The 27,036-nt window shown below is 43.9% G+C and overlaps 1 protein-coding gene across 1 annotated transcript; it reads right to left on the bottom strand.

Annotated features, from left to right (window-relative positions):
• Nucleotides 1-5,078: 5,078 nt before the first annotated feature.
• Nucleotides 5,079-26,905, bottom strand: YWHAQ (tyrosine 3-monooxygenase/tryptophan 5-monooxygenase activation protein theta). Its single transcript, XM_082757255.1, has 6 exons — nt 26,768-26,905; nt 25,620-26,004; nt 10,324-10,447; nt 7,700-7,863; nt 7,219-7,314; nt 5,079-6,153 (listed from the first exon to the last, which is right to left on the bottom strand). Exons 2-6 carry the CDS (start codon nt 25,911-25,913, stop codon nt 6,094-6,096), a joined length of 738 nt encoding a protein of 245 aa, XP_082613381.1. The 5' UTR covers nt 25,914-26,004; nt 26,768-26,905; the 3' UTR covers nt 5,079-6,093.
• Nucleotides 26,906-27,036: the final 131 nt, after the last annotated feature.

Below are 27,036 nucleotides of genomic sequence, written 5' to 3' on the forward strand. Positions count from 1 at the left end.
AAGAGCATTCTGTTAGGCAACAGAGAGTTTAAAGATTCCTCCTTCTGCAGCTGGTTTCCTTCTAAAATACAGGTTTTGTGCACACACAGCACAAAACACCCTCCCCGCCTATGAAATAATCATTGACAAAATGCCAATCTAACCACTGCAGACCATCTATAACCAGGATGCCTGCCTCAAATCAGCAAAACTTAGAGCAAAACGATGTGCGGCATTGAGATCTGCCTCTGAAAACCAATTCCTGGTTTGGATACATGGAAGCTCTGCAATTCCTGCCTGGCACACAAGGTGCCTGAAGAGTAAGCTTTGTATTTGAATTTCTAGCTCTTGGCAGAGTGAGGGCCTGCAACAAGCTTCCAGTCATCGAGGAAGAAAAGAGCCTAAATATAAGGCTTCATAAACACGCTGTGTGGTGCCTGCGAGGGGCCTGAGTGGGATGTGATGATCTAGGAGGTCGCCTCCATCTTATTTTAAGCCATGGCAAACTTTGTCCCACTTTGAAGCAAAGTTGTTGAATTGGCTAGGCTGGCACACTTAACGCTTCCTTCTCCACAGGACCACCTATAGTATTGCTATAAATTAGCATTTTGTTACGTATCAAAGCTGCTGTTTTTGAACCACATTGCACAGCTCCACCAGAGATGACTGCGCATTCAGCACGGACCAGCATATAAAAGCAGTTTTTATTGCTTGTGAACGAATGGCACTCCATACACACTGAGCTATACAAACGTTTTCAGCTCCAGATCCATGGAAGTTAGTACGTAATTAGACTGGGACTACCAAAAACATCATTTTGTCTCCCGGTGAGTTTATTGGAACTGTCCAAGACCAGATGAAAATTGAGGGAAGGGACGTGATGGAATAGCAAAATGTGGAGTCAGACTGCCCACAGCTGTAACACTATTGTACACGAGCATCCCTACAGACCTTTAGGTACTCACTGAGCAGCTCCTCCTGGTCCCCCCAGTGATCAAACCAGCAGCCATCCCTTGTGCACGGAGCTTGACAGCCAACAGCCATGACAGTGACCAACTTCCCACTTGGCAGAACACTGACCAGGCATTAACATTTACTTCAGGCACTCAGCATAGCTAAATATTAACACATTTAGATACACATGTGCATGAGAAACCTCAGCAGAAGGATGCAGTTTGCTACGGCAGACCTAAAGCTGTTATCAACAGCGTTTGCATAAAACCCTACCGAAGACCTGATCTATACAAACTGAATCATTTTAAAGACAGAACCCTGAGAACATAACTCATTCTAACGTTATTCATCATTTAATTCACTTTTGAAGTTCACCAGCTGCTGAAGTCTTTAAGTCAGATAGTGTGATCTTGTTCAGACCATCGATTCCGAGTAGGATTTAGCAAATTAGCTAACAAATTGAATTTAAGCCATCTATACATTGAAACCAATAGAAGTTATGCTACCAAGAAGTCTTTTAATGGCAGCCCAGATTTCTCACAGGAGATGACAGAGCCATTTTTATGAACAGCACTGACAAAAGTCCTACTCCACAGCCCCACAACATCCAGTTGCCTCCCAGTTTACACATTCAGACAACTGCAGGCATGAATTCTTCTGTGAGAACCTGAAATATTTTCTAACCTGAACTTAAACAGGCTAATCTAAGGCATCCTGCACTACCGAGGCTATGGTATCTCTGAGAGATGCCCCAAATCTTTCTGAAAGACCGAGTTATGTGAAAAATGTCATTATGTACAACTTTGATACTGCCACTGCTGAGACCGAATTTCATTGTTCTCTGTTTACAGCATTGGTTTTCCTTGGAGAGCACAGTTTCAGTAACTCAGAGCACAGAAACAAAACATCTCTTTTCTCCCCCTCCTTTTCCTCCTTCTCTTCCATGACCACAACAAGCCCCTGTGATTGTTTCCCAACAGATTTATGACAATCCTGAAAGACCCAGCATCTGCTCGGCACCAACACAGTCAGCAGCCGTACATTCATTTGAAGACAGAACTGAAGAAAATGAGAAGAAAAAAAAAAAGGCAGTGCTCAGCCCCAGCAAATCTGACAAACTGTCCTTTTGTTTGCAGACCTAGGGGGATTTCGCAATGACGATGACCACAATAGAAGGAATGAGGATTTAACTAAGCATGGGGACTGGACAACTGAGAATATCATTTGTAAGAGAAGAGCTCATGAGCCACTTCTAATGGCATTTACAGAATCTCCAGCTCAGATGATTCTTATGCTGATGTCAGAGCACAGCACGCTAGAGACACACATGCCTTAAACAAGTTTTCACGTACAGAAATTGAAATTCTGAATCACTTAGTCACATAGTTTGAGGCCACACTTCATTATCAGACGGGTACTTACGTCTCTCCATCAGTTTGCAGATTCTGGCACAAAGACTGGAAGAGGTACCTCTATGAAGTTAGAGTCCTCACAGCGTAGTGGAAAACATCGTGGCAGTCATCCAGGGCTGGTACTAACATTTCACCCTTCCCACACTGGCATTTTATTCAGCTGAAAGCTGGCCAAGCTGTAATTGCTGAAGCTTCCAGCAGTCATGTCATCTGGCTATGCTTACACAAAAGAGGGCAGTTCTACAATGAAATCCCAGATTTTTGGTACAAGAATTGGGATTTTACAAGTGGGATTTGAAGTTTGTAGTTTTTCAGTAGTGTTGGGAATAAGTTTCAGGTTTGCACTTTCCTTATATACGGAATTTTACCAAATTTCAGGTGGTGGTTCTGATATTGTTAGGACATTACTTCGGCTGTGTAGTCCACACTTGAAAACCACATTAACAGGAAAACCACATTTCCAGTTAGATCACTGATACATTCTGTCTGTTCACCTGATTTCTAGTTACCTAAAGCAATGCAGCAAACTAGCATGTGCTTTATTTGTTTTACATTATCATGAAATTTATCTTCTGGCATAACAAATAGCCCGGTATCACACCAATAAGAACACTAAATTAGAATGGAAGAAAACAATTTCTGTTGATATTAGTATTTTCAACAAAGACCTTGAGAAATATAAACCTCCCTGTTTGGCTGCTGATCTGAATTATAGCACAAATGTCTGAAAAGAAAAAAAAAAAAAAAAAAAAAAAAGGATTCAAGTGGAGTACCAGCTTTACCAGCCCATCTTTACCATCATCACCATCTGGCAGAGAAGTTGTGAACTCCAGAGCTCATTTTTTTTTCCATATCACTCGGAAAATACTAAGAAATGAGTGGAGATGATTAACATACTAGTGTGAAATCCTTTGGAGAGATCAAAACTGAAACCCCGCCCTGTAAGATTCACTGCACACAGCTATCTTTAGCATATGATCATCACATCTATAGCAAGACTGTTTTAGCAAAGAGACTTGGATATTTTTCAGTTGTCCCCGCGCCTTGCAAAGCAGCAGCATGGCTCAGGGTTTGATGTATTCCCCTGTCCGGTGTTCCCTACGCCGCAGGGCACGTCCTCTCAGGTGAGGTGGGGCAGCAGCTAAGTGCAAATTATCTCCTGGAACTGGAAAAGCCCTAATACCGCATGAATGTGCTTAATTAGCCTGGGTGTTACACTAATAATGGGACTTACCTGGGGGAGGGATGCGGACAGGGGACTTTCCAAAGGTATTTAGGAAATTATAGTCTATTATTTTTCTGTATCATCATCCTATTCCCCTGTACTTTTCAGTGCCTCGTGGAAGTAACAGTAGTGAAAGCGGTACTGCATTCAGCATTATTAAAATAAAAGAGCTGATGCTGCCGTTTCAACATGTATCTTCTGCACAAAATGGAGATGCAATGGACAAAACAGCTACCATTTGCCCACCTTGACAGACATCAGAAGGAGCATTTAATAAGTTGAGCTGTAATCTAGATAGCAGGCCCAGGTAGCATTCCCGTAACAAACACTGACAACTCTGCAAGTTGCAAAGGGAATGAAAGAAAAAGCCGTGTGTCAGCTGACAGTGTAGCATATGCTGAGACAGCAACCAAAGCAAACTCTTAAATGAGCAGATAAAACCGACTGCTAGCATGTATGCGCTGAAACATTTTCACAGGAGAACGAGCACTTAGCAGTTAACAACCTTTAAGGAACAAAGGATCAATAAGAGATGCATGGGGGAGGGAAAGAAATTATGAAACCAAAACACGGATTAAGAAGCATATGAGTTTATGTAGAATCCTGCCACACAATACTTTGACAGCAATTCAGAGTGACTGCATGAAGAAAATGGAACTGATACATTTGTTTGTTTAAAAAGCAATGCATGTCAGTTGAAGCATACATAATCTGAACAGTTTTATTGTCGGAATACTCATTGTGCACACTGAAAAGAACAAACGAAACGCATGGAAGGTGGAAGATGTACCATCAGAAATCTACACGGACTAGCAGTATGTCCTTTTTCATAATGTCATATCCCGTCTAGCCAGGACACTAACAGGAGTTAAATATTTTCAAAAACCCACCAACATGGGGAACTAAGAGGTAGAGGTTTAGAAAAAAAACATAAGTGATCTAGAAAAAAAAGAAAAAAAAACACAGGCAGAACAATCCATTATTACAAAAAGCTCCAAAAATTGAGGAAACAGTAATACTAAAAGCAGACTAAGAACAACAGAAAGCAGGTTATGATGTGGCAGCACACAAACTAACGAGCTAGAGGACAGATTCCTTGGCATTCCTAAAAGTGTATCCAAAACACCGTAACAATAATGATGACCATCAGTGAAAAAAATGGGAGGACAGATCAGAGAATTTCAAGAGATTACAAAAAAGGCATAATTTAGGTGATAGGATTTGCAAGCCAGGGAAGAACATCAAGAACTTGGCTATTTTTTCTTAGGTCATTAATAAGGTGAAGCCATTAGCTCAAGTAGATTTAGTTATTGAGAAGTCCACATGTCAGATTAACTATGGAAAGTTATCCAGCATTTTTTCATAAAATGCAAATTGTTCAAACATGACATGAGTTTGAGAGCAGACTTTTTACAAGTATGCGCTATATTTGAGAAAGACTTCTAGCACAAGATGCTTAACTTTAGCCCTTAGGCAATTACATGGAATTGTTACAAGTCAACAGTAAGTGGTTTATAAAATGTAATTTTATTTAATGTTACTTTGCTGTTACAGAGGGCATAACATTTTCACAAGGCTTTTTTGGGACTACAATCAATGATTAGCAACACACAATAGTGGTCCGAACTCTCTAAATAACAATCACTGGACAAACTTGACACCTTCTCACATGTGCACAAACCTGCATGGAAAAGTACTAAATTTTATACTTGGACATGTGAACTTCAATTGGTTTTCCCATTCCAGTGTATTAAGAAATGACATGCACTTTAGTCTGCCAAAAAGCACTGCCTGTACTCCGGCAGTAACATGCTGCTTCTAATACATAGTAAAGTGAATACCAGAACTACAAAGGCAGGAGTGTAAGTGAACTTTTATTGGGAAGGGATATCAACCGAAACAGCAGCAACTGAAAATTAAGAGTAGCCCCTGTTTTCAAACACGCAAGCTCCTGCATTACATTACAAATTGATTTGCTTCCTGTATAAATTTTCAAACTAGAAATGCTCAATTTTGTCTGGCCTGATACTTCTTGCATCTCTACCGAAAAGAATACACAGTAGCACGTGGAAGTCAATTATGGGAAGGAAACCCTGCATAATAAGAAGGGAATGTGGAGAATTAAAAGCTATGTGGAACACTCTTTAGTTGCAATTAACTACATTTCCATATCTTACTGTAATATAAAACACAGTCAACTGGCAGGAACTGGTTCAGATTTGTTTTTAAATACCAGGTACACTTTAGTCCGCTACATAAGTGTTTGGAAGTTACTTATGTTTATATGAAATGAAGCTATTAATACTTTTCTACAGCAGTAACCGCACACCAGGAAGGCCAGGACAAACACAAATCAAGGAATGGAGTTTTCCCAAAGCTGCAGTGTGAAAAGACTATAAATTGATTTCCATACACATGGATGGGTTTTCTTTGCTATAGGAAATCCAAGTGGAGCTATAAGGAATGGAGACGTGTAAAAAGGTTTCTTGAGAAGGAAAGGGAGAATGACATCCCGCGTGCAGTTTAGTTTTCTGCACCTTCTGCAGCATCACATTCTTCTCCTGCACTGTCTGATGTCCATAACTAGAAAGAAAAGAAGAGCAGCGTCAGCTTTTGGAAGGAACTTTACTTCCAAAGAGGGACAACTATTAACTGTACAGAAAAAAATGAGTTAGATTTAAGGATCTCTGCAAAGTATCAGTGCTGTGGAGCTACAGATATAGAACCCTGGCTTCCAGTACTTGCTTGAGGAAAGGTAATTGGAAATGGCTCCCCATGCAGAAGGCACAAGTTGCTCTGCCCCTCAGGTGTTAAAGGCAGAGCAGGCACTGTTCTCAAGTCCAGACTTTTGTGCTTAATAGCACGGTACAAAATTAATGATAGACCATTCAACAGCTCTTAATGACAGCTTCCTGAATAACACTAATTTCAAAAGCAGAGGTCTGGATCCTAAGGGATTGACATTTTGGTTACTGAAGTAAAGCATTTTACAGTGCTAATAAAGACGTTTCTACTGAAGGGATATTGCAAAACTGTAAGTGTTGCTGTAATTTCAAGTACAGCAAATATCCACAGAGAGGATGTTCTCTATAAAATCGCCTTAGTTACATATTTTAAGAGCCTAGTGGTTCCATTAGGCACTTTTCTTAAGCAGCTGATCATTACAATTATACTCTAACTCATCGTATCTTTAATACACTGAGATTTCAGACCTTTTGTTTTAATGAAAAAAAATCAGGAAAATGACTAAAGTAAGCCACACTGGATGTACAAAAGTGAAGATGTTGTTTCTGAGGTACTGGTTAAGACGTTTTTGTGATCTTTTGGAGATTCTCATTCACTACTATTTCTGGACTCCTTGTCCTATTTTGTACATTAAAATAGCTGAGAACATACTTTCCCCCTTCATTGAAAAGGCTAGCAAAAAAAATTAAAAATAGGAACTATCCATAATTTTATCTGCATGACACAGCACATAGTTGCTGACATCATAACTTAGTTTGAAAGCAGCATAAGTTGAAAAGGTACACCAGGGTAAATAGCTTGAGTCAGTGTTATGTTTTGTGCTAAGTGTTTTCATTTCATCGCAAATTCAGTTTAAGCAATTATACAGCTACAGAATAAATAGCACACAAGAATTCAACTCACTGTTAGGTTGTCTCTAAGCAACTGCATGATGAGAGTACTGTCTTTGTATGAGTCTTCGTTCAGTGTATCGAGTTCTGCAATGGCCTCATCAAATGCCTGGAACAATTAAGAGCAATTAAGCCTCTCTATTGACTGATAATTAAAGAAACAGAAGTTAAGTTTACCTGCAAAGGCAGCTTTAGAAGAAAAAAAGTGTAACATTAGAAATTAGTGATGAGTTGGTCAATTTTCTAATGAGGCATAAAGGCAGTGCCGCTTAAAATTTAAGTCACACTGTAAAAAAAAAAACAAAAAAAAAAACAAACAGCCTGCTCGTACCCCTTTAATTCCATTAACATGGAATTAAAGCTTGGAAACCAGATACATTAAATAGGGTCATTTCCTGCACAAACTCTAGGAAGTCATCGTTCAGATTATTTTAAGCATCAACTCTTTTCTACTGCCCCTGGGCTTAGAAGCAAAAAAAAAAAAAGTGACTTACTGTCTTTGCCAGTGTGCAGGCAAGCTCAGGATTGTTGAGAATCTCATAATAAAATACAGAGAAGTTAAGAGCTAGACCCAAGCGAATTGGATGTGTTGGTTGCATCTCCTTCTTGCTGATATCGAACGCCTCCTGATAAGCTCCCTGTGAGTTTTCTATTGTTTCTGTGAAAAGGAGGAGAAACATTTCAATATTAGGTAGGGTTACTATGCAATAGTAGTATTTTTTTTTTTTTAAAGGTATAACCACTTAAAGTACTCCCTTAGCAGGAGACTAAATAGTCCTCCATTTAACCCTCCTCTTCCTTAAATCATGGTAATAACTTGAAACCCATTTTAAGTAGAGCTACCACACTGACAAACCACAGGGGGCAGATTAAGCTACTGCAGAGCACAGGTATTCAGAAGGCAGATAAACACACAAAAGTTGGTAAACACAAACATCAAAAATTATCGCAGTACCTCAGCTTGACATACAAATGTATAGCCTTTGATTCAATGCCATCTTTCGTTATTAAAATTGTACTTTTTTTCCTACAGAGATCCTGCTTCTTTCCCTGCACAGGATGCTTGTGTTTTGAGTTGGGCGTGTAGCATAAAGGTGGCAGCTGCTTGTACAGCCCTACCTCTTCGTGAGTTAGTCTAGAAGACACAGACTGCATGTTCTTGAAAAATCTGCCTTCAGAAATCGGGTGGAGAGAAGTAGGAGGTCAAGATAAAAAAACAAGGTCGTACCCAGATTAGCTTGGAGAAATGCCACTGAGAAAAGAGGTTAACAGGGCAAAGTAGATGCACTGGGAGTGATACACAGTTTAGTAAAGATTCTCTTCTGGAAGACAACCAAAGGGCCAATAGTAGCCCTAAATGTGCCTGCCAAATGAAAATAGACTGGAGAAAAAGGAAAGCTAGTCTCAGAGCTCAGAATCCAATTCTCTGAGGAACAGCACCTTAAGTGCTCTAAAAAGTATTGGTAAAAAAAAAAAAGTTTGGTAAGTAAAATCTGTTAAGTATTCAAGAGAGTGAAGTTTTTCAATATTTACAATGTAACGAGCACTAATGAACTATTGTTTCAACCAAGATAAAGACAAAAAGCCTAGTAAATACAAGAAATAAATTAGCTTAAGTGCATAAAGACATATTTTAAGCAGAAAAAATAAACAGATGCTTAGAAATGGGGCATCAGAAAAGCCTGCAGTGAAACTCAGGGGAACTTGCTGAAAGCCAAGCACAACGTGCAGACATGGCAAAGCGTGTAACGCAAGCTCCTCGAATGGAAAGCACCAAAATCTGCTAATAAGGTTATCAATCAGTCCCTCTTCTCCAGTAAGCACCCACATCAGCACACGTATCACTTTACATGCGGTCTTTTCAGCCAAGATAAGCTGGTATTTCTCTGCTTAGACAGCCAAAGGTTTTTAACTCTTGCTTGAGACAAAATGAAGAGTATTTTTAGTAGAGACAGCTTGGCTTTGGCTTTCAGACTTGGACCTGCTGGTGTCATTTAAATAAGGCAAAAGGGTAAAAATTTCTGAAAGCAACTCATCGATGCAAAGACTTTTTACTTTTTTTCCTGTATTTTCATCTTTTAACTTCAATCCTCTTACAATACAAGGAAACAAAGCTTTTGTTTAAGTGACAATCAGCTCTGTCTTCCCACTTTGCAATTCAAGCAGTTTAGACTAGCCAGCACTGTCAGATGCCTGCCATGCCCAAGCCAAAGGGACAGCCACTTCACTCTGCCAGCTCCCAACCATCTCTCTCCTTTCTGTGCCACAGCATCACTCCAGGACTTTCTTTTTTACACAAAAAGACATCCCCAGCTTATGCCATACCATGAGTTTTTAAACATCTCAACAGTGCCTGGCACCTAGCAAGGTAATCCTGAATTCAATACAGCCTCAGAATAGAGTTAAGATACTCCCCAGAAGAGCTCTGAGTTACTTCAGGCCACCTCTGCACATGTTCTAACCGCATTTTTAGGATGCCCAATATCAAATGACACTGCCAGCTGGGACGTTTTCCAGGCCTTTTCTGCTTGGTCCAGCAGGGCAAACTAAAATTACAGGGATGCATTATCCCTACCAACAGCTTCCAAGTGAGCTCGCACTTTTTCCAGGGTACACTGAGCTAGTAATGGTTACTGATTTATAATCTTCGTCAGAGGACTACAATAGAGTTTACCTCACACTGTAATGGTTACAATTTATAGACAGGACTCGACTCACTTAAGTAGTAAAAGAAATTGTTAGAGAACCGTTTTCCTCAATGATTTTATTTTAATAAAGAAATACAGCCAGCCAACAGCAAGTATGTTCACAGATCTTTACCTAAACTGATTTCCAGAAGTTCTAAATAAATGCTGTCAGACAACCATCCCGAAGTTTAGGGTAGATGGCAAGAATACCAGCCCAAATTCCCTTGCATCCCATGTTGAAGGTCTATTCTTACTTCTGTCTATACGAACATTTGGAGATCTCCACTCAGCCTGTCCCCATGCTGCTAACTTTCACATAAATTCAGAGGAAGATGTTGAGGTGTGCATTTCATTTGTTCCCTCCCCTACGGCTCAAAACTGAGGGTCATTACCTATTAAAGACCCAGAGCAGCAGATCACTAGGTACTCACGTTTTCTGTCATCACCACAGGCAACTTCAGCAAGGTATCGGAAATAGTCTCCCTTCATCTTCAGGTAGAATACCTTGCTCTCTGGGTTAGTTGCATTAGCTATTAAATATTTGTCCAACAGCTCCTAAAGAATAAAAAGAAACAGACAACATTAGCTTTTTACAACACTGAAACCAAGTTCAGTTTATTTTTCTTCTCTTCAGTAACTTTGGATGGCCTCAGATGAGCTACAAATTAAGAGGGGAAGGGAAAGGGAAGAGTTTAAAGAGCATTTTGGATAAACCATTTAAACAAAGTGCACAAATCCACAAAGCTAGATAGCGTATTACGACGATCAGACTGCAGAAAGTAGCAGAAGAGGTTTACTGGCAGATGGTTTCAAGAACATTCTTAAAATGAGAATTCTGAAACCACTGCTTGAAATGAGTAAGCTCTTACTGGAAAAATGAAACCCTATGCATTAATTGTCAAAGCTATTATAAATAAGAATTCATTCTACTTCACAGGAAGAAAAGAATTACGAAGAATAACCGTGTTATCTTGTGTAAAAGCTGCGTTCAGACTTGCAATCACACAAACCAGGGTTGCCAGCCTCCAGCAAGGTACGAGAAGGCTCTCCGCAAGGTTAGTCTTTGCGAGGTAGGGGTGGAGGAGAAGGGGAGCAGAAATGGGGCATTTTCCCCCAGCCACAGCAGTTCTCAGCTCTCAGGTGCTTCAGAGAACGGACGGGGAGACCATTTTCGGGCTGACCTCCTTGTCCCCAAGTCCCTGGGATTTTTACCTACCTCATTACCCCAGAGCAGCCACGCTCTCTGGAATTTACAAGAGACGCCAATGAGCTCCAGCACACTCCAGGCAGCCCCACAATACCCAGAGCAACTTTACACTAAGAATTTAAGTGATAAAGATCTGCATTCAGTTACTTGGAAAATAAACAGGTCATAAAAGCAGCAGAAAGTTTCCACCCAGCTTGCAGACTGTGGCTAATAAGAGGTTTCTTACAGGAACACGTAGCCAGACTCACGAAGCAGTACACAGGTACTGAGCTTCAAGGAACTGTAAGCTTCTAAGGAAAAAAAATTCACCTTGTAACCAAAGCACTACCGAAAAGGAGTGAATTTGAGATAGAAGCCTCCATAGACAAACACATTGGTGTTCTGGGAGCAGCAGCAGAACCTGAGCTATGTTTCAAAACAAGAGTTCAGGCGGCGTAGGCAGCTGGCTGGTACAGCCACACATTAATCCTGTTATTTCATGTGAGTCATCCGCATCTTACAGTGAGGTATTCCCACCCTACAGGTTTCTGTAGCGAGGTTTTATCTCTGCCTCACTGTCTTCTTGATGCTTTTCTCTTCAGATAGATGAGGATGCTACCAGGAAGCTTCCTAGCCTGGTTCAGCCCTCAGATTATCCCCTTCTTTCTTCGCAAGGGTAGTGACAAAGTCACCATGGTAAGTCCAAGAGTGATCAAAAGAAACTTCATTGGCGAAGGGATCAGGTCTGAGAAGCTCCTCAGGCCCTGCTCAGGTCTGAGAAGCTCCTGAAGCACACTGACGATAATTTTTTTGATAGAGGTATCGAGGGAGCTGACTAAGAAAGGTGTCCTCCTAGACCTGCTCAGAAACAGAGGTCTTGGGGGTGACGTGATGACTGGTGGCTGTCTTAGACACAGCAATCAGGAGATGCTCAAATTTAAACTCTTTGGCGATAGGGAAGAGACTTGTCAGCAGAGCTGCTACCTTGGGTGGGGGACTGAAGGCTTTAGGCTGCTCAAGGAACTATTTTGTAAGGTCCCCTGGGAATCTGATTGAGGTCAGTGGGGTCCATAAAGGCTGGTCACGTTTTAAGAGCAGTTTTTAGGAGCAGAGGAACAGACAATCCCAGCATGTCTGACGCCATGCAAGCAGTGCAGAAGGGCAGCTTGGCTGAACACGCATCTCCTCCTGGGACTTCAACGCTGCTCTGTTACTTGGTGAGCTCAGTCACCTCTCAGGTAGGGATCAGATAGAGCACAGACATGTGAAGCCTTCTTTGCCTCCGTCTTTAACACCCACGATGGGCCCTGGGCTGGAAGATGACAGCCACGGGAGGGATAAGCTCCCACAGGCACCAAACTTGTGCAGGATTTGCTGCTGAATGCACACAAGTCTACGTGGCCTGATAAAGCTCATCCCAGGGTACCGAACGAGTTAGCCAATATTGCTCTGAGCCAGCCCTCAGTTATTTGCCAATGGTCTTGGGAATCTGGAGAGGTTCCAGTTGACTGGAAGCTGACAAATGTTATTCAGGAAGGGCAAGAAAGAGAACGCGAGTAATTACAGGCCTGTCAGCCTCACTTTGGTGCCTGGTAAAGGTATGGAGAAGATTATTCCAAGAGTTATTGAAAAAGACTTGGAAGACAATGCAGTCATCACGCCTTCGTAACTTCATAACCCTTTGTGGCAAGGTTGCCTACCTGGTAGATGAATGGAAAAGAGTAAACGTGGGTTTTGGGGGTTTAGGAAAGCTTTTGGTGCTGTCTTTCTGCACAAAATGCCCAGTACACAGTGGCCAGGTACCCAACACGATGGGCACGCGACTCGTTGATGGGTCAGGTTCTGAGCTGTAGGAGAAGGGCTGTGTCCGGCTGGTGGCCAGGCACCAGTGCTGCTCCCCAGCACTCAATTTTAGGGCCAGCTCTCTTCCGTGCTCTTATCAGCAACCCAGACACAGGAGATGAGCGCACACTAGGTACGTTTGTGGACAATACCACGTTTGGAGGAGCTGTTGATTCCTTTGATGGTCGGGGAGCCTCACAGAGGGATACATCCAGCGTGTCAGTGCATCCTCGAAGAGCTGCCTGCACCATGCACGCCTGAAAACTGATGGTTCTGAGCAGACATCCAAGGATTTTTCAGAAAAAAAGCTGCTGCTTGGAATGAACTGCAGTTTTTCAGACAGCAAAGAGTGGATTACATACGTGGATTTCCTATGTGCTCTTCAGCTGGAGAAGTAGAGCTGCCCAGACAGCAGCTCCCCTTCCCAATTCATCTCTGGGGCCTCCTAAATCCTTACCACACCACACAGTAAGAGCTCTGTGCCTCTATCAGCTAGGGCAGAGCATCTTAGTTCCAGATCTGTGCTTTTCTTCTTCCTTTTTAAAACAGCCTTGAATGGAACAAGACTTCTTATTTATCAATCACGTAAGGATGCAAAAGAAAATAAAATCAGACTGAGCAAGGGTAATTTATCTATGCAGACTGTTTCAAATCAAAACGTATTTGGTACGCTCAGTGAGCCATTCATCTCAGATATCACCATCGTGTCTCACCATCCATCTCACCCTCCCCTCTAATGGATGAGAGACATTGGTGGGGCAGTGAGAGTAGACAGGCATGGTAAGATAAATGCTTTTTGATCGTTTATCAGGACTGTCAGGCAGTCCTCGACACTGCTGCAATCAGTTACAGCCAAGAAAACTCAAGGTTTCCTACATCTGTTCTTTGTCTTCCCCCGCTTGGGGTTTTCTGCCTTTCCATCAGACAGCAATCAGTCACGAGCTCGCATGTTAAGCGCCAGTTTCTGGTAGGAAAAATGAAAACTGGTAGTCTGAACGATGAAGGAGACCCTCAGCCACCTCAATTTCTTATGAAAAATTTTACCTAAAGACATAGTCAGGCACTCCCACAGGTATGATTCTGAGAGTTTCCTAATACTGCAGCCTGCCTTCATGTTCATATAAAAACAGATGTGCCCATCTTTTTATTTTGGGGTGGGTTAGAAAGTTATCTATCAAAATACAGTTGCCACCATAAGATCTGCGATGGCTCTTAGCACCTTCTAAATCGAGGCTTGACCAGCCAGCAGTTACCTGCTCTATGAAATGAAACATACTTTAGATGCTTCCATGGAAAGCCACAGGATGCTCGAGCTGTACCTGAGCTGTCTGCCAGCAGCCTGCCCTGCTGCTGAGCGACTCAGAACCACGAGCAGCACAAAGAAGCAGGATTCTGAAGCCTTGTCTCAAATCAGACCGTTTGTTTTCAGCACAACTGCTCTGGAGTAGGTTTGCATGGGGACAATTTGTTGCTGGTATCTGCTGCTTCCTTGATATTGAGCTGTTCTTCTCAAGTGGCACGCTGCTCCTCTCGTGCTGGGACAAGATCTCCCCTCTCCCTCCCCGTCTGTGTTGCTTCCATGTCTGAATTCACTTCCACCTTTGCAATCTGCTAACACTTTCCCCCCCAATATCACTGCATTGCCATAGACAATATTCCTTCTCCCTCCTACAGAAGGGTGCCTTTTTTGTTTATTTCTTAAAGAGATGCCAGCAACACGAGCTACTGGGCCCTGGAACAGTTCCCTGAAGAAGCCAACCAGGAACCTGGCAACAACCCACTTCTTCCCCCTTTAAAGCTGGAATTCATTGGGACATTCCCTCCCCCCATTGGGGGGCTTATTCCTTTACATGCCAAGAGAAGATTACATTTCAGTTGCATTTTTCCATCCTTCTCCAGTTCTTTTTGCTCTTTTCCAACTGATACTGTCTTTTTTTTTTTTTAACTATTTATTCCCTCCCTGCTTAAGCAGTAACAATGGTTAACAGTGTCACAGCATCAGCCCATTGCAACTCACCTGAGCCAGAAACATAGAGTTCATCTGCTCTCCTCACTTCCTTATCACTCCAGCTTTGTGAAAAGCAAGCCCTGAAGGAATATGCCAGCTGCATCTCTACTTGGAGTACCTGAGATAGACAAAGCAGCTCCCTGAAGACAGCTCCTTCATAATTATTTGTTGTGTGTGTGCACCCAGCCAGCCTTTCCTTACATGCACCGTACACACAGCCCTACAACTCATATACTAGCCATATTCCACGTTTGCTGTTGCCTTCTCTTCAGGAACATCACCTCACCCCAAATCCAAGTCTATTTTAAAGGCAAGCCTGACTGAGACATCAAGTTAACCTCAGCACGCACTAAATACCTTCTGTACAGCTTAACTGTGCGCTGTGTTCAAGTGGCAGAGGAATAGTTCCTGCTATTTGAGCTGTCCTTCTCTTCCCACATACTTGGCTATAACCAATCTTGACAGCAGAGATGAGTTTTAGAAGATATATTCTTGTGTACTAAATTGAAACGTTTACTGTCTCCAGCACTTGAATCATCTAATATGTGATTTTCTTTCTGAAACCCATCAATATAAATCTACACACACATCCCAGTGGCATTACCTAATAGCTGCATTATTCACGTTTCCCAGTTCAGGACCAGAGGATGAACATGATCCAGCTCAGCTCTGGAGATTAGCTACTGATCACAAGTAGTTTAAGGTCTATTTCTCCAAGCAAGCTAAAGTTATCAAGTTATGGTGTGCCTAGGCACCTCCAGAAGTTCTCAGTGTGGTAAACTAAACTCCTAACTCCAAATATTTCCGATGCCACCACCGAGACATGACCTAAGCCTGTCGTAAGCATCAACATCACCAGCACCAAGTTATTTAACAGAGAGCTCTGCACTGCCTTTTATCACAGCTTGGCACGGTACCTCCTTGCTTTTGCTCCATCAGAAAGACATCGTAAGTAGCGACATTCACCAAAAATCTGCCTCCAAAAATAAACTGCCTAAGTTGCTGCCTGGTCTTTAGGAAGAAGCATGCTGATGTTCAAAACCCTGGCACAGGGGTTTGTGAATAAAGTTTAAATAAAGCTCCATTTTTCTAGTAGAACCACTTCAGCAACATTCTTCCACCCATGCATCTTCCTTCAAGTTATTTAAAACTTATTCCATGGCCATCTTTCGGGTGTACGATTATAAATGTTCTTAAGAAGTAAATGTGATAATAGTTTGTGGGGAAGCAATTTATATTTGCAGGTTTTAGCAATTTAGTATTAATTCTGTGCTAGGCTTTGACTAGTATGATACAAAAAAAAAGCGTTAAAAGAAAATCCAATAGAATTGGGCAATCTCTTTGTCAGAAAAAGAAACTAATCAGTATCTGTGCGTATACTGTTAAAAATTTGGTATTCCTCCTTCCTAACCCAACACCATGATGGAAGAAGTTCAACCCCATGGAGTAAAAAGAGACCAGCTTCAGCTGCTCACAGCTTCTCTGCGGTCCAAACACTCTTCAGCTCTGCCAGCAGAGGTGCTACCACCCCCAAGCACCTATTTTTGGAGGTCTTTCAGAGACTAGATTCAGTTTATTGGTGCTTCCAAGGCATTCCTTCTCTTCCCAAGCTGACACTGAATTTTCTGTATTTTAAGCTTTCAATTATTGCAAGTATTGAACAGATGTTACACAGGTGAGAGCAAGGAGCTCATTACTTCGTGGTGTATTTGCCTGTAACAGCAGAGGCCAAATGGTCACACGCCAGTGAAGAAACTGCTCCAAAAAAAATCTATTTTTGATGCTAGGTACCTTAAAAAAGCATCTCATGTGCAGGGTGCATGTCAGCACCACTTTTTTTTTTAGCAGGTTAACACACCACTCTGAACATGGATTCAACATCACACTCAGTCCCAGCTGGAAGACAAGCAGCTTGAGGCCAGCAGACACGCCACTTAAAGTGTGCGACACTACATAAATTCAGCCAGGTCTGCAACGTACAAAATACCTGGAAAAATCCTCCAGTCTGAGGCATTTCTCAAAGCCCATCCAGTTTGAGGAAAGCCACCTACAAGCAGCACACAGGGGCCTGGTTTCTACCAACTGCAGTCAAAAAATATTAAGCTGAGAAGTTGGTGACAAGACTCAGCGCAGTATAATTCCCTTAAGATAATTATCACCTGCGAGTGTAAGCAGTCCAGATATTGGGTGTTCCAGGCCGTTTGACATCACCCACCATCGGCGTAGGCTCAGCCCTTTCAGTGATGTGTGTACTCACAAATGACCGCCCGTTTTAATCACCTAGTAAATTGGTGTTAAGGCTCCTCTGCTTCAAGTCGAAATCAGTCATTCCAAAGTCCACAGAGTGACTCACTGCACGCTAGGTGTGTTTTAACATTCACCAGTTGGTTTCTCCACAGGAAAGGGAGAGTCCCTTGCTGCAACAGCACGATCACTTCGCTTTCAAACCCGTAATTCAGCAGAAGTAAGCTCTCCATCCTCCTGGATTCGAGCTCTATGCATCAACTGCTTTTGGGGGAACATCAGGAGGTCTGCAGGAAAACCATTTAAGACACGAGTATTTGGGTTTTTATACTGAATATGTCTGTGCCTTTCCTACGCCCTGGCCTTACGATGGCTTCAGACAGCCTGAGAAAGCACTGCTGAAAGCAGAGGCAAACATACCTGCCACGGAAATGGGGAGGGTGATCTCATTCATCTTTTCCATTCGGTTCTGAGTATTTGTCTACATAGCTTGAAAAACTGGCAGTCAGCATTTGGGATTGGCCCCGAACAAAGGATCTGGAATCCCACTTAGCAGATGCACTGGAAGCTTCAGCTGCAGCAGCACGCCTGCCCACACGACTCCCACCTGTGGCCAAGATTGATTTCATCCAGCATTTACATTCGGTGCTTACATTCCTCCTGAAACAAGGAGCTCTACGGTCCCCGAAGAGCTACGTAAGCCAGGAACTAGAAGCGTGTGGAAATGCAACTTGTCCTTTCTATAGATTTTCATCACACAAAACCAACAACCCGGAGTCAAAGGATTATTCGAGATTTTATGGAAGAGGTCTAAAGTTTTCCAGTTCTCCTCCTGCCAAATGTAGGAGTGAGTCTTCAAAAAAAAAAAAAAAAAAAAAAAAGCCATTTTTCAATAATTTCAGTTTTTGCTGAAATAACAGCTGCACAGCACAGCCAAAGCTTTCAGGAAATTTTAGTATCCAACAGATTTATCTCAAATTGATTCTAGCATTTTTCCATGATTGCATTTTCCAGATTTCTAATTCCTCCAAATAGTTCAAGTGCTATTTTCCCCTTAGCAAACACGTATCACTGACAAGCCCTTCCCTTCAGAACCCTGACCAACTAGAAGTTTCTTCCAGCATCCTCCAGTTGTCATCTTCCATAATATGATGGAATCAAGCAGTCCAAGTCTGTTTAAAACCTGCATTTAAAAGAATTTGTGCTTTGCAGCTACAGAAGCTCTGAAGTTACTGAAATACAGGACTAAATTCTCAAAATGAGCAACAGCAAGCTGGAACTAGTGGGGTTTAAGTTGCTGGTGAGTAACTAACTCATTTTTAAAGCCAGCCTTTCATGCTATCAAATGAATATGTAGGGTAGCTATCCAAGTTTGACTTGGTTCAGCTCTGCTGTTTGGAAGCCCGAGATCAGAGGCTTCTTAAGACCAAAATCCAGAAATGTAATAAGATTTAGATGTGCTTCCCTCCCGTTGTTTTATGCTGCTGGAAGAGCCTTTTATACTGTTCAGCTTTACATTAACTTGAAGGAAACAAAAATACATACACACTTTTTTCATTTGGCATATTAGCAACATGCCAGTAATGTTATTCCACAAAGCAGACGAGCTCCAGCTACAAAGCCTCCCCTCTAAGTGCAAGAGCTAAAAGCCAATTTTCCAGATAACCTTGTTGCAACAAGTTCCCACAGCAAGTGAACCTTGACTTTTGTGCTCAGGCCCTGCCCGCTCGCTTCCACTTCAAAACAATTTCTGCTTACAAGAATTTTGCAAAACGCGCTCAACATAAAAACTTCCTGAAGAAGTTTTATGCAGGAAATAGGAGGGTGTCAGCCTGATAAGGCAGTGTCCAGTGTATTTGGAAAATTTAGTAACAAAGCCAAAAGAGCTTTCTGTTTCCAGAGCCTACCGTGGTTCCTACACCCAGCTGCCTCAGCAGATGGGCTGTGTGTATTAAAGGCCAGACCAAGATCACCAGAGCCACGTAAAGACCTTCCTCAAGGTTAGGAATTCAGAACTCAAACACTTCATTCCTTTTACAAATTAAGCACAAGGCACAAGCAAGATTAAAGCTAATTGAGGACCTCGCAGTTCACAGGTCTTTACGCCTTGTGTGTTTTGCTGGGCACAGAGAACCACAGGACACCAAACTCAGCACTTCAATTATTTTTAGTGCCTGCTATGTCTATGGTGCCCAGTTCATATGAACTGCTCGTCAGCTGTATGAAGTGAATTAGCCAGCTACAAGCTCACAAGGCAGCTGCGTGCTCCGCTGGAGCACTGTGATACTGCTCTGGCTTCGGGGACACAGGATGAGGAGGAACCTGTGAAGGAGGAACCTGTATCTTCAATATATAGATTTCTTTACTTCAAAAAGACACCCACTGTATCATTACCTAATGCAGTTGTCTTGCTGGCACCTTTCCTAGCTGGCAGATAATCATGATAGTTATTTTAAAAAGTCTATTAAAAGTGTTGCTGCATCAACAGAATAAATAGAATTTGTGCCTTGGTTGCCCAGTACTAGCTAGCGAGTACACCCTATTTGCTCAAGGCCACCCAGGCAATAAGTGACCTCCACCAAGTTTAATAATTCTCACCGCACAAGCAGGCTGCGGTACAGTACAAACAAAGCTTTCACAGCCTCGACTACAGCCATGCCAGTTAATTTATAGCTTAACCTCATTAAAAAATGGATCTGACACTGGAGATGGATAGAGCTTTGGCTGCCCTACTTCCAACAGTTGGGTCACCTGCATTAGCAGTATGATTTCCTATTTTCAATTACTCCACATCCTGCTTCTCACGGGGTGATAACATTCGGGAGAGGTCTCTCTGAGCTGTTGGCAGGCATGACTTTGCAGAAGAGGTGCTGACCATTTCTTGAAACTTTTAAGAACACACAAGCTGACTTTCATGCTCTCCTACCTTCAGCAGACATGAATTAACCCCGGTCTCAAGATTGCTGTAACCACGCATATCAAATCAGTGATCTAAACTCACCCCAGTAGCTTCTGAAAAAGGAAGTGACACCGCATGCACAAATATAGAGGCACAAGTTTTCGGAGCCTCAGACAGGATACCTTGCAGCCATTTATCTTCTATCTTTCACCACTTTGATGTGCTTCAGAAATTCAGCATCTCGCTGGAGGGCATAGGGGGTATGCAGCAAGTGATGAGGGCATGCAATGGAGGCCTCAGCTACCACCAGAATTCCTGCAACTATTTTTAGTTGGGCTCTAACAGTTTTCATCCGCTTCAGGAACTTCAGTGTACCCTAGGCTTTATTTCTGTAACTTTCCTAGAGATGCATTCAGTTTTCTTCGCAGGGAAGCGTAGTACTCCAGCAACAGATTTTAACAAAGGGAACAAAAAATGTCACAATAGGAGGAACAACTATGAATAAGTTAAATTTAGAATTCACGATCTGAACGTAAAGCATTCATTTAATGCTAACTCCGCAACTGTGGATTTGCCAGGAAGCGGTGTTCCCAATCTAAGGGCTGGCTTTGAGCCACGAAGTAGCGAGTTTTTTAGGCAGTTACTTAATGAGGATGAGTCAACAGCATTCCTTTAACTTAAAGAAGGCAGAAAACTCCTTGAGACACTGCACCAACTACTATAGGGACAGCTAGTTCCAGTCCAAAAGCAGCGTGAACTTCAGTGGTTAGTGCATCAGATCTTCAGAACACAACTGCATCCTACACAGTCCCCAGCATCAAAAGATGAACATCCCTTTTACTCAGATGCCAGTTTCACCCCCGTAACATTATGGATTTCTGCACACATTTTGGCAGTTCATGGAGAATAGGCAAGCGGAGAAATAGCATTCAGTTATTAGACGAAATCCTGAATTGTTCTTACAGTAGCCCAAAGCTCACACTTCCTCACCCTAATAGATTACTACATATAAAATAAAAATCAAAATTTCACTTTTCTGTAGGTCAAAGGTAGCAGTGGTGAAGAAGAGGCTTGTGTTCAAAGCGTTTTCATCATCCACCATCAGACATTTCAGTTCACATGGAGTCTGTTGGCTTCTGCACGAGAACACCAGCTCCATTTCCAATGAAGCTCTGAAGTTGTGTTGTTGAAGGTCACATCAAAAGCAGCCTTTTCTAATATGTGGTTTGATTTTTGACTTTTTAATTAAAGGGATTAACTCCAGAAGAGATCTACAAAGGGGGCGAAACAAGAACTGGATGTAGATTCCACCCTTATTATTAGCACTTAGTCTCTTAATTACACAAAGCAGAAGTATTAACAGCACTGCAACCTTGGGGGGAGGAGGAAGGAAGGAAGGAAAGGGGAGCTGGCAAGAGCAATACGCTGCGCCGGGCTTTCGACAATTAGCGCTGCAATCTCGCTGGAGATCAAACATTTACAAGCATCCTCTCAACATTAAGACAGTAAAAATTGAAATAAGGCAGACCTTACAGCTCAAGACTATTGCAGACACCGCCATGGGGCACAGAAAAGCATCCCGAGCGCAGGTAACGTTACTGCGAGGCCATTTCCAGAAGCTCACAGCACACTCGCTCATTTCTAGAAACACTGGGTCTGACAGTGCTACATAAAGCTTTCTGCTGAGGATATCCTAAAAAAAGGATGTTTGGAAACAACAAAGAGAACCTCATATACGTAGCTATGCTGTGGTTATCTAAAGAGATATTAAGAACCTTTTGAGTTTCAGCTGGAGACATGACGAGTAAATAACCATCAACACACAGTTGTTTCCAAGCCTTAACAAAGCTTTAGCCACCGCATCTTCTCCAAGTTTTAAACCGTAAGTCATCAAATCTCAATCTCCATCGCTCCATGAAGAGCTCAAACTGCGCTGGGACCAGTTTTGACCACATGCAACATGCTATCGAACACACATGGAAGAAAACCCCAAGTTGCAGGTGGGGAGTGAACTGCTTCCAGTCAAGGGTTGGCGCCCTCTTTTCCACGGCACTGGAGTTCTCCCTAAAGAATGAAGGAACTTGAACATTTTGCCAATTATTGAAATGCAAAGGGACCAACATTTTCAAACCAGACTCTCTGCATCCCCAGAGGGGTCCCCCTTCAAAAGATCACTTTTGGGAAGTGTGAACTCACTGAAGTCATCGGGTATCTACAAAATAAAGCATCAGGCTGGTATCACGTTCCTTGTTCCAAGTTTCACACGTGTTTTCATTAATCATGCACAAGTTGGTGGCACATCCATCCCTCCTTTCTAGCATCCCTGCCTCAAAACCACTCACAGAACTTAAGGGAACGTGAACTTTATTCTCAGAGTCTGAAACAACGTAGCTCATCCGTACCTTGAAAAAAGCCAAGCTGCCAACCTATTGATTTATCCAGGAACAAGAGAGTTTCAAGAACAGTGTGGACTGTGATTCTTAAGGGACAATTCAACGTTAATTCTCTACATTACCAAAGAATTAGTGAATCAATACAGGAGCTTCAACAAAACCTGCTCGTGTACCTTTCAAATGAAGCACTTGATGCCAGTTGTTTGACAGCCAGGCCATTTCTGCACTGAAGAGCCACTCTCACTTGAAAGACCAGTCTCACAATGAGCAGTTAAAAAGCACTGAGATCACATCAGCTGCTACTTGCAAGGCAGACAATTAAACAAGTGTCTCCACTGCTTGGCATGAGATGGAGTATCTTGCCATGGCCACTGAGTGTGCACTCATTACATAATTAGTAAATATGTAGGTATGTATATGCGCACATGTATATATTATTACATACATATTATGTATATTTGATATATTTATCAACCTAATTTTGGATGGCTATATTCTAATGGTGATGAAATTTAAGTTCCTTTTCAAACCACAGCCTAAAATAGTGCCTTTAATTAGTTTGAGGAGCTGTTTACAGGGAAAAAAGTAACTGCAGGTTCAGTGTTGCCACCTTTTTAATCAATAATCAGAAGGGTTTCATAACACCAGCACAAGTATTTCTAAAAGAAGGTCTCTACAGCAGCAGGCAGACTTCGTTTCGAAAAGCTGTGCCACACCAGTAAGGAAAAAAAAAAAACTTTTGAAAAAAGCTGTTAGTAGTATGACTAAGAGCAGCCCCACTCCACCCAACATCCACCCTTGCTAAATTCAAATACTCCAGCTGACAAGCAACCTTTCCATGCTGTTTGCCAGCAGTTGCTTCAGTTTAGCTGCCTTCCTAGAACTGAAGGCGCATCTCTGAGTCAAGTTTGCAGATCTAAAGAGCCGGCAGCAGTTACTCCAGCATCAGTAAATCGGGAATTACCACCCAAAGGAGTCAGAAGCGCTGCGTGGCTCAGCTTTAAGAGACCCATCTTTTGTAGTGCCTGCACGTTCGGGTTTCAGCCTCTCTTGCTGACTCATGGATCGTAGGAGCAGTAGGTAGATGGAGGAGGAAAGAAGCAGCACTGAACTGCACACGGTACTCAGAGGGAAAGCAGAAAGGTGGAGGCTTGCAGGAGCGAACTGTCACCCTCTGCCAGCAGAGGAGGCACACCTTTGCCAGCAGGGCACAGCAGGAAAGGCACGCTGATGTGGAGGTTTGTCTTCACTGCTTCCTGCAGCCTTCCAGGCAAGGAGGAAACGATGAAGCTACCAACCAGGCCATGGCTGCTAATGGGGAAAAAGACTCGAACGTAGAGAAGAAGTCGGCTAGGACAGGAAGAGCTTGCTTTCCTGGCATTAAAGGCTTGTGTTAGCACAGCTCCCGAGCTACCTGCCGTACACTATTTGATACGACTGGAATAATTCCAGTATAGCCGCCGTGTGGCTGCCTTTATCACTCAGAGGCATTCCACCTCCCCCCAGAAGCACCAGCTCCTCGTTAGGACGGCACAGCAATGAGATTTTGCTCATAACCTCCTCCGGGGAACTATTACCTAGCAGGACAGAGGGAGATTAAACAGCCTGGAGAACGAGCTTTATGGCCAGGCCCCAGGACGTGGTTCCCAAGTGAATCCAAAGGAGATTGAGACAAATGACAGCAGCACACACACTGACACCCTGCCACACTAGGGCTAGTGGCAATCTTGTGTGGGGCACTGATTCTCATTTCCTGTGACAGGTTGCATAATTCCCACAAAGGTGAAGTTTCGGCAACTGAACTACGCCCATAACTGTAGAACAGCTGCTCTGAAAGATGGGGATTCTTAACACATCAAGGAATTAACTCAGATGATTCGTTCAGCTAATATATCTCCAAACAATTTTCAAGCAAAGGCAACTCATTTTGACTGATTTAGAGAAAAATCCAGGTGGCAGCACACAAGGAAGCATATAGGTATTTCCAACACAATCCAAAGCACCCCTTGTACATGAGCCCAAACAGAAATCAAGAAGCAAATTCAGCTACTTCCAAACCAGTCCAATTTCAATTCCGGTCTCCTAGCCCAATTTAGGATACATTTACCTCAAAAGTTGTTTATTTCCTTATAGACTTGCTTCTTCCTGTTCTCACGTTTGCAATACTAGACATAAATGACATACTTTTTTTTTTTGTTGTTTGTTTTTAACTTAAGAGGAGCAAACCACTGAAGATTATCTGCTGTGCAATTACTACTGCATTCCACGCGTGCAGCTTCCTGCAGCCAGGACACCCTGGGCACGCAGAGCAGGGTCCAGCACCCTGCACACTGCTGACACAGGTCTGTACCACTCCTGCTGCACTGCAATATGGTTTTCACTATCAAAAGCACCTGGAATTCTGCTGCTCGTACACAGATTTATTTATTCCTGGGCTTTGGTGCACGCTCAGGTCTGTTATGCCTGTCTTCAAATTTTTGTTTTATATTAGTCCACAATAGCTGCAAATTCATCTTGAAGCACCCCCGAGAAATCAACTTGAATCTGACAAAGCCAATTTCTACACAATCCTTCTCATTTCCTGTGAAGATGTCTTACCCCATAAAATCACCATATACATATATGTACACACACAGAAATCCCAATATCTCAAAATGTCTCTTAAAGACCCCATGAAGAGTGTTTTTCCTTACCCAAAGCAGTAAGTTAAGCGAACACCATGCTTTTAACAAGTTATTAGCTCAACCCTTTATTTCTTCAGGTCATTCTCATTCTTTTTAACTTATCTTATGAATAGCTAAGCAGCCACAGCAAACAGGCACCAGCCTGAATTCTCAGCATCTCTGCAGTTACCTAGTGCAACACTGCATATGGATCACTCCAAAGAAAACAGATCTCAAACACAATTGAGCATACCTCAAATGCCTCTGCACTTATGGCACCCATAGCCTGGTGCAGATGATCTCCTTCCTCACAGTAAGGCATATAACAGTTGCAGAAGTTACAGCACTGACTTCCCCTACCCCGGCGTTACACTTCACATATTCCCCAGCCAAGTTCCCAGTCCTACTCCTGACAAAGCAGCATACACGAGTACTATTTCTTTCTCTCAAAAAAAAAAAAAGAAACCAGAAGAGAAAAAAATCCTCACTCACCAGCACGGTGGTGCAGATGGACCTGAGCTCAGACTCCACCTTCTCCCGATAGTCCTTGATAAGCTGCATCTTCTTGTCGCTGGTGTCTGTCTTCTGCTCGATGCTAGAGATGACCCTCCAGGCAGAGCGCCGCCCCCCCACCACGTTCTTGTAGGCCACCGAGAGCAGGTTGCGCTCCTCGTTGGACAGCTCGGCACCTTGCTCAGTTACTGCCTTCATGCAGGTGGCCATGTCATCGTAGCGCTCAGCTTGCTCAGCCAGCTTGGCTTTCTGGATCAACTCGGTCTTATCCATGGTGGCTGGCAGTGGGGCGGGAGAGGTATGGCAGCGAAGGCAGGAGAAGCTGGGGACGTCACGCTCCCAACGAGAGAACGCACCTCAAACCCTGCCAGAAAAAAAGGCAGCGACCGTGATCAAACGTTAATGAATAGTGTTGTGCATGACCCCTCGCGGAGCCCTAAAGAGGAGGAATGCAGGGAGTGTGTCTCCCTGCCCATCTCGCAGAAATGGGCTGGGATCATCACGCCCTTCCACGTAGGGCTGAGGGGAGCGGCTGCGCTCCCCAGGACCCGCTGCTGGGGAAAGGGCGGCCTGGGAATTCATCTAGGGAGCCGAGAGCCCACCGCTTGGGCGGGGCGGGCGCTTTCCCCTCACCTTGCCCTCGTGAGAGGGGGGCGAGGAGGCTCGGGAGGCTACCCAATTCCCGCAAGCCAAGCGGGCCTCGCTTAAAGCCACTCCCTGAGGGAAAATAATAATTAAAAATAAGAATAATAAGGAATGAAGGAGAGAGCCCAGCCTGGGGGCGGCTTCGCCTCCTGGCGGCGGGGCCGGGCAGGGCAGGGCCGGCTTCCTCCCCCCCCACCCCGCTTCCCCCGGGCATCGCCCCGCAGGGCCGAGGAGCCCCTGAGGCAGCCGAGGGGGGGGGGGAAAGGCGCCGCGGGGCCACCGGGTGCGAAATGGCGGCGGCGGCGCCGGGCGGCACCTCCTTCCCCTCCCTCCCTCCTCTCCCTCCCGCCGCCCGCCGCCGCCGAGCGCCGCGCTCACAAAATGGAGGACGCTGAGGCGGGGCCGGGCCGGCGCCTCGCAACGGTCGCCCCAACGGTCGCCTCAACGGTCGCCTCAACGGCCGCGGGGGGAGCCGGGCTCACCTGAGGGGCCGCTGCGCTGCGCTGAGGCGAGGCGAGGCCGGGCCGGGCCGGGCGGGCGGCGGCGGCCGCGGGGCTGCCGGGCTGCGGGGCGCTGGCGGAGAGAAAGGAGCCGCTGCCGGGCCGGGAGGGGAGGGAGGGGAGGGAGGGCGGCGCAGGCAAGCTTAGCGGCTGGTCGGCCCGCGCCCACGCGGCCAATCAGCGGCCGGGCTCGCCGCCCGGCCCCGCCCCCCCGCCGGCTGGCAGCCAATGGGGACGCAGCGCGCCGCCGC

The sequence above is a fragment of the Aythya marila genome (assembly GCF_965140915.1).
Source record: "Aythya marila genome assembly, chromosome: 3".
Classification (NCBI taxonomy): domain Eukaryota; kingdom Metazoa; phylum Chordata; class Aves; order Anseriformes; family Anatidae; genus Aythya; species Aythya marila.

Bases quoted from the DNA above. Each gene is read 5' to 3' on its own strand.
- YWHAQ (XM_082757255.1), bottom strand. From the start codon at position 25,913: ATGGATAAGACCGAGTTGATCCAGAAAGCCAAGCTGGCTGAGCAAGCT. The intron at 10,448-25,619 runs GTGAGTGAGGAT...TTTATTCTTTAG, and splicing joins CCATCTGCACCACCGTGCTG to GAGCTGTTGGACAAATATTT. The intron at 7,315-7,699 runs GTAAGTCACTTT...TAATTGTTCCAG, and splicing joins CCTGCACACTGGCAAAGACA to GCATTTGATGAGGCCATTGC.